Source organism: Drosophila innubila, chromosome X (assembly GCF_004354385.1).
Source record: "Drosophila innubila isolate TH190305 chromosome X, UK_Dinn_1.0, whole genome shotgun sequence".
Lineage (NCBI taxonomy): Eukaryota > Metazoa > Arthropoda > Insecta > Diptera > Drosophilidae > Drosophila > Drosophila innubila.
Window position 1 is genome coordinate 22,883,190 of NC_047626.1, and position 8,138 is coordinate 22,891,327.

The following is an 8,138-nucleotide window of genomic DNA, read 5'->3' on the forward strand; positions in this document are numbered from 1 at the left end:
AATTTATATGACTAGTTTAATCACTCCATCTTATATTCTTTATAAATCTATATATCTATATTTAATTAATTACATTTCAAAATCTGTTTCAATATTTATTTATATTTAAATATTTATTTATTTATCTATATCCTTACATCTAATTTTTATACCTATATTTTTTTTTTATTTCATCGTTATATATTTACTTTTCTGGATTTATTTCAATCTCTATTTCTTTATTTTTATTTTATATTTATAAATACATACATATTTTTTTGTATCTATCTCGCATCTACTTCCATTTCTTTCTAATTCACCTCTATCTGTCTCATTCTCATTCATTCTCATAATACCCTATGATACTCGTATCATGCTTAAGGAGTTTATCATGCTGAAAACCCATTTCTTCTGTAACTCGCTATTTAATTAGTGAATAAACTAAACGTTGAAATTGCTTGACTACATTGTTAATATTTATTATAATAAATAGCTATCTATAATAATATAAGAACTATTCAATGCTTTTATATTTATGTATAACATATATGCAATTTTTAATGAAATTATAAAAAGTTACTCAAATTTGTACAACTAGGAATATAGCTTTTAATATAATAAATACACAGACATACATATTCAATATGAAAATAGAGCAAAAACTAAAAAAAAAATGTGTTTATTATCTTTAAGTTGTGCGACTAAGAGTGTATTCTGTAAATATATAAAATTGATTAAGGTTATCAAATTGAGTTGCCCATCACACATAAACATAAATTGTTTCCTTTGTCGAGTTGATTTTAGTGTTTAACATATAAAATTGGGTGATTACCATAATATCCTTAAATTGTCTGATATATTCCTTAGTCGATATTAGTACTGGAAATTTGCTGTAATACGCTGTAAATCATATAATATATAATTACTAAAGTTGTTGCCATATTATTAGGAATTTCAGATGACAATTATTCTACTTCAAAGTTTAAAATAGTAAGAAAAATATATAGCTTAATAGAATGCTTTTATTGGGTTGACAACGTTTATATGTAAGTGTTATTTAATACTTTGAACTACACAAAACAATTTATATAACTAAAATCAATATGAAGAAGACACAGCAACATTAAAATATTAAGTCGTAATTTGAAAACATAAGTAAATTAATTTGAATAATAATAAAAATCTCATTCTCTCTCATCTCTTCACATTTTTTCTGATATTTTTAATTATTTATTTAGTGTCTCGTTGGCTCCCACATTCGGCTGCGACGAGGTTCCGGCAATTCCTGCTGCATTTTTCCGTTCCCCTCATTGTGTTTGTTGTTGTTGTTGTTGCGTGTTTTAAGCATCCTTGGCAGCTCGGATGAGCGCACGGGCGGCACAAATCTCCTGTAGTTGCAAATATCCTCTTTGCCAACAGCTGCCAGATTGCTGCTCTCATCCGTTGTGTATTCATCATCGTCATCGCTGCTGGCGCCTCGCAGGGTTTTTTTCGGCACAGGTGCCGGCAACTTTGAACGTGTCTTCTTGGCAGCGTGTCCTATGCTGCGCCTGGCCAGCCCCGAGCTGCGACGCATTGTGTCCTCCATCACACGCACCTTCTTCACGAGCGACTTCGTCGGCTTCTGCTCCTCGGGCAAGAGACGTTGACTCGGCTTTCGCACGGCCGGAGACCTTTTCATGGCAGTCAGCGTCGTCATCAGATTCCGCTTGGCGTGCGGAGTATCTGGCTTATGACCGTCACCATTTTGCAGCTTCCGCTTGTGAAGATTTCCCGTGCTCTTGGCCGCTGAATTTGTCATGGAAGCTAGCTTCCAATTGGACGGAGTTCTCCTCAACGACATCGTGGAAGCCGACATTGCGGATGCGTTTCTTTGCGACAATGGCGTACGGGGAGCAGTTGAACCAGGAGCAGGAGCAAGTGCAGGAGCAGCCGGTGGCAGCATCTTGCCATTGCCGGATGGAGTCGTTACTGCATGCTTGCGGGCAGAGCTCTGCTGTTCCTTGGCCTGACGAAGACGCACCCAGTCGCTGGCCATGTGCTCCAAGATGTTCTCGCCATGAACCAGGAATGGCGACCGAGTGCGCTGCTCATACGCTTGCACCAACTCCGTGATCTGTTGCTCAATCTTTGGCAGCTTGCTCCCGATCGCCTTCCGCTCGCGTTCCTCCTTCAGTAGCTGACCACCGCGATTGTTGAATCGATTGGGTTCGTTGGCCTTCGCCTCCAAGGCCTCCATGCGTGCCCAGAACTCAGCCCGACTTGCGAACAACTCGAATATCTCCTTGTTGTTATTGTAATAACTCTTCAGATCATCCAGCTCCAGTTCGTGCAACTCCAACAGATCCTCGTTGTACCAATCGTTGTAATAGTTGGAGAACCGCTTGCGCTCCTGCTGTGACTTGAGTGTCAAGTCCCACCACTTTCTGATCTCCAGCCGCAGCTGCTCAATGAACGTCTTGAGGTTCTGGCTACGCAAGTGCTGGCACCGCTGCAGCTCCTCATTGAGCACATCGTAAGTCCGCTGCGTATACGCCGTAGCTTCACGCACGCGCCGCATGGCATACTCATCCGTCTCTGTCTCCGGAAGACGCTCCCACAGCACATGAATCTTCTGCCTCATATCATCAATGCGTTCATGCAGCTCCACAACCTGGGCGGCAAACTCCTGTTGCATGAAACGCAGACTCTCAAAGATATCCGGAGTCAGGCACTGATTCGCCAGACTCAGCAGCTGCTCGTCTGCAGCAGTCTGTGGTATCAACTCCAGCACCTTCATGTCCCGCTTGATCTGACTGCGCAACTGGAACAGCTCCTCCATGCGACGTGTCCGCTCTGCCTGCAAACGCGTCAGGTGCTCCGAAAAGGCAAGCATCTCCGACGGCTTGGGCAGCGGATCGGCCAACAGAGGCAGCGGCACCTCGCCCAGCTCCTCGCACAACTGCTCCTGCTGCAGCAGCAACTCACAGATCTCGGCACGACGCTCACGCAGCTCCTCACGCAGATGCTCGATACTCTCGTCCAGCCTCTGCTGCCAGACAGTCAGTGGCATGTCCTCTGGCATCTCTCCAATATCCACACTCTTGTGCAGCAGACGGTTCACCTCGGAGGCCTCCTCTCGCAGTGCACTAATCCCCTCCCTGATCGACCTCTCCTTCTCATCTGATTCTGTCAATAAGTCACTGTAAAAGTTGCGCACGCGCTCCTCCAACTTGTGCATCAATTCCTGGCAATATTCTGTGTCAAACATATGCGACCACTTGATGTGCAACTGATCGAACTGTTCATTGGTCGTCTCCAATATTGCTGACTTTGTTATCATCGCTTGTTCGTCCATGCTTACGTTTATATATATTTATATTTATGTTGCTCTTATAGTTTAATTTTTTATTACAAAATACACAATCAAAAAGTGACGCCAACATCAATTGAACAAACATACGGTAAATTTTAAACACATCCCAGTGCTGCCACCTTTTTCGAAAACAAGTTATGTTATGTGAGGAGCATTCACATTTCCTTTGAATGATGGCAGTCAAAACGAAAGCGGTTAACAGAGCGCTGCCACTTTATAAAAATACTATTAGGGGTGCTCCAGCAATGTTAACCAACCGAAAATGTATGGAGTTTTGGTTGGGTTTCGGTTGGTTAACAATTCTATAAAACCTCTAACCAATAAATATAAAAATTTCAAGTTTGACTAAAATAATCTATTGTTAATAGAAAACCTATTATTTTTGCTGTTTTTCCTTTAAATTTTAAAGTCTTTTTATTATGTAGCCCTGGAAAATGTGTTTCTGCAATGTTAAATGTTTTTGCAGCGAAATCGTGCTCTCTTTATTAATAACAGAGCTTATTTCGAAAAATACTAGGAAGAAAACATAATAAGGTATTCCTGAAACAGATTTGGATTTGGTTTCGATTTGGTTTAAGCAAATCTAAGTCAGTTTCAGGAACGTCGCTTTTTACACACTGATTTGATTTTAATTTCGAGAATTAAAAAAGGTGCGAAAAAACATTTGGACAAATAAAAGTGTGAAAACTGTTTCTCCTAGACTTCTTTATTAAAAGTTTACTTGCAGAATATATAATTAGAATAATACTATTTCTTTATAATGCTTAAGCTGCAATTTCACACATTATTGGCACAATTTCTATCTTCGTCTTATTAACCTATTTTCGTGCTGTAGCTTCAATTCTCACAGCCCTTTCTTAGCTGTCATATCCATTTGGGACATCTATAGTATTTATTCTGCATAAAATATGTAGTTATTTAATTATCAATTCTTAAAATGCAGGAAACTATAAACATTCGTCAGATTAAAATCGCAACAAAATGTAAACAAACACCAAGTGTGGCAAAATAATGTTATCGAAATGCACGGTCAAATATATAATCGAAATTAAATCATAACGAAATCAGCCTCAGACCGGATTTCGTGAAATCTCATAGTGCTACCATACATTCCGTATTTTTTATCTGGCAGCCCTACACATTTTTTATGGAGCAGCTCTGAACAGATGATCGCCGAAACCAAATCTGTAACGAAACCAAATGTGAATCTGTTTCAGGAATACCCCCATTGGTTGCAAGATTCATGGGTTTTTTGTATTTATCTTTTATTTAAAATAAATCAGAATTTATTCTTGATTTTAAAAACCGTCTGTAATCATTTTAGTTGTTAGTGAAAGTAGGTTGAAGTTACAGCTGATATGAAGTGCAGAATGCATCTGCAGTAAAGCCTGACTAAAGATGAAGGAAAGCTCGTCCCAAGAAAACTGCAGCTAATCTAAATTCTGAAAAGTTGGAAACACAATTAGAAACTGTAAATGTAGCAGAAAAGGATGCCTGATTAACCGCTTGAGTGTCGAGTTGAATCAGCATTCCTTCGGCTGCTCCATTTATTGCCATTGTTGATGTTGATGCGAATGAATGTACAGAATGTATTGGAAGGGTGTTTAACTGTAAAGGGTTGGGGTGGGAAGGGAACTCACGGAGAAAGCGACTTGACGACGCCAGACGAGGGAGGAAAGATGCCGCCGAGAGTGCGAATGAGTTGCAATTGCGATGCACGCATGCCACGCACCTCCTGGATGGAGATGAGGAGCGTGCTGGTGGCATAACCACAGCGGGACACATAATCGGCAAGGGTGTCGGTCATGCACATGAGATGGACACCAGACTCGTGACCTTGACCCTTGGCCAGTTGCAGGCAGCGACCCACTGTAAAGTGATATTCGTCGGCGGCAAGGACACCACGTAGAGTCTCATACAGCAATTGCGCCACAATCAAATGTCGATTATCCTCCGAGTCGAAATAATAGAACCTGCGATCCGGACGTGCCACAAGCAACAGCGACCAATGCGATTCCTCGGACAGTGGCACAAAGACAAACTGTTTGCTCGCCAGCTGCAAATCTCGGACAAGACGACGACGTTCCCGCAGTTCCAGATGCCGCAGGCTTTGACTTGACGCCGGCGACAGGAAGTGCAGTTCCGGTTTCATCTTGTAGCGTCGACTCTGCAGGTACGTGTAGTAGAAACTCAAAAGGCGTTCGTTTAACGCATGCGGACCTTGCAACAGTTGCACGTCCGAGTGCCGCAACGAAAGTTCGTGAAAGCGCAACGAAACCGTCGACCGACTGGCATCTCCCGCTTCCGGTCGACCGGACCCGTAATCCCTGCAACTAGGACCGACCTTGGCCCCAACCAGACGTTGCTGCACATCCGATTTCTTCGCTATCTTCTTAGTTTTCGACATGTCGACCTTTAAAGTATCCATGTATGGTTCATGTTTCGTGTAGTGTCGTGTATGTGTATGTACTCGTTGTTTAGGTATTTATGAGATTACTACTTACGTCGATATATCTTGATCGGAGCTTGCTTGACTATATTTTCTATGTATACTACGAGCTGCCTTAAATCCCTCTTAATCCTGCAAATCTCTAAAGTATTGGTCTTTTTTCTCCTAGTGCACTCTCCGATATGTTTGCTTATTGGCGTCAGAAAGTCGCACAAGCAGACTGCAGTCTGACGGCGACTTAAAAACTGAGTGAGGAAATTTAGTTTGTAGATATTGGGAATTTTACCTAGCGATGTCTTGAAGTATAGAATTTTGAATATATTAATTAATCAAGAAATTATTTTTCTACTGTTTTAAAATCAAACTGAAATAAAATTCATTCCCTGATTCCTTCCACTCCATTATTCCTTTATAATTAGAAGACTATAATCCGAGGAGTCCCTTTTCATCATCTTCAACTTATCGTTTACAATGATCCACAAACATGATCTACGATCATCTTTCATTCTACCTTTATCATGTTCCCATCTCGCTGTTATTTCAGAAATTGTAGCCATTTTTATTCTCAATTTCGCGTCTTCATTCTTCCCATCTGCACTTTGTATTCTACGAGTCTATTTAATACAACATAGTACAAGGTACCCAGGAAGACCGTTTTAATGTAATTAATTCTTTAAAATGTCATTTTATAATTTCCCTTGACGTTTTTATGATATATGATCGGTTTTTCCTTCATCTCATTTATATTTCTCGAGCTGTTACCTTATGTACTCCAAGAGCTCTCTTAAGTTTTATATATAAAAATTCATTACTTAAACTTAACGTCAATCTAAGAAACAATTTTCCCAACTCCTCGTATATTTTGTTTTTAATATGGAAAAATCTATTCATTATTCATAATTGCATTACTTATTAAATCATTAATTCGTTTGTTCATTCTCTCTCCATAGTCAGTGATTTTCATTCTTCTGTATAAAAGCGATAACCGTTGCGTGGAATTTCTTGGGCATAAGAGCAAGTGGTACAGCCTCTAGCAACTCGTATCCCTCCCAGAAAACGAGTAGCCAAATTTTGCCATTGAACTTGAAGGAGCTGTGGATCGAGACTAGCCGAAGTCCAACTTGCCAGCCATAGAACACATTGCCATCGCCATCCAAATGTAAGGCTACCTTAGGTCCGTCCATTTCGTTTGAAAACCTTAAATTTCGTTAAAATAATAATTGAAAATTATCATTTATATTTCAAAGTCAACAACATTTACTTTACTTATTTCTTATAGATTTTATTTTAGAAATTACAGGAAATGCGTTCAGCTCAAGACACAGGTTGACTGTGAACTGATTATATTATAGACTGTGTGCCCTAGGTCAAAGTTTTCCACAGCAATCTTGGATTGCAAATTTTAAAACATTTATTTGACTGTTTTTGGGATTCAATTCAAGTAGGCTATTGATTGTTATCGTTATCGCACTAATATGATATTGAAAACAATCTTCGTTTTATTCTTTGTAAATGAGAAAACTTATTTATGTAGTTGAAGTACATACAAGTAGTTATGCAAACGAATCAAGAATGAATACACCCAAGCTAATATTAAATAATTGGAGTGTATGCAAACGTCTCTTTAGGACACGCCCACTTTAAAATAGCTGTACGCACAATTAACAAATAAATTATATTAATTATTATGCGACTATTTGTTTGTATTTCCGGTGGGATTATGCAATAACTAAATAACACTGCAACTTTAGTTAACAAGTGAGTGTGCACGACTAGCAGATAGACAGTAATTAAAATATATATATATATATACATATATATATATATATATATATATGCAATAACTATAAATTTAAATATATATATAAATATAAATAGATAAATAAAAATAAATGTATACAAATAAATGGAATATAGAGTATATACTGATGTGGCATTTTAAAATTCGTCTTTTTCATTCATTCATCTTAAATAAATAGTTAAAGCCACAGTCAATTGTTGTATTTATTATATTAACAAATAATTGTTTTTTTTATTCCTTTTCAATTGCATTATTCGTCGGCAGACAACGGACAACAACTTCCATTTACAGTGTAAATTTTACACGCAATCATATTCATCTGCATACACACACAAGCACACACGTTGTGCATGTTAATTTGGTTATGAGTTCAGTTTGTATGAAAAAAATAAAGAAATGGGAGAAAAAAAAGAAAATTGTGAAAATGTTTTTAATTATGTTGATTTTTCGCTGATTTAATTTGAGGTGCTCGTTTTACCTGGACATTTGCAGCTTTTGCCAAACCAAATGGAATTTAATTTAATCCTTTGAAAAAATAATTTAGGTATTACCAC

The 8,138-nt window shown here is 38.6% G+C and overlaps 2 protein-coding genes across 2 annotated transcripts; both read right to left on the reverse strand.

The window, feature by feature from the left end:
* Positions 1-987: 987 nt before the first annotated feature.
* Positions 988-3,476, reverse strand: LOC117793745 (protein regulator of cytokinesis 1-like). Its single transcript, XM_034634131.1, has one exon. The coding sequence runs from the start codon at positions 3,314-3,316 to the stop codon at positions 1,214-1,216; it is 2,103 nt and encodes a 700-aa protein (XP_034490022.1). The 5' UTR covers positions 3,317-3,476; the 3' UTR covers positions 988-1,213.
* A 1,320-nt stretch (positions 3,477-4,796) lies between these two features.
* Positions 4,797-5,820, reverse strand: LOC117791422 (sentrin-specific protease 8). The gene has a single exon (XM_034631164.1). The coding sequence runs from the start codon at positions 5,760-5,762 to the stop codon at positions 4,971-4,973; it is 792 nt and encodes a 263-aa protein (XP_034487055.1). The 5' UTR covers positions 5,763-5,820; the 3' UTR covers positions 4,797-4,970.
* Positions 5,821-8,138: the final 2,318 nt, after the last annotated feature.

Coding starts and splice junctions, on each gene's coding strand:
- LOC117793745 (XM_034634131.1), bottom strand. CDS start 3,316: ATGGACGAACAAGCGATGATAACAAAGTCAGCAATATTGGAGACGACC.
- LOC117791422 (XM_034631164.1), bottom strand. CDS start 5,762: ATGGATACTTTAAAGGTCGACATGTCGAAAACTAAGAAGATAGCGAAG.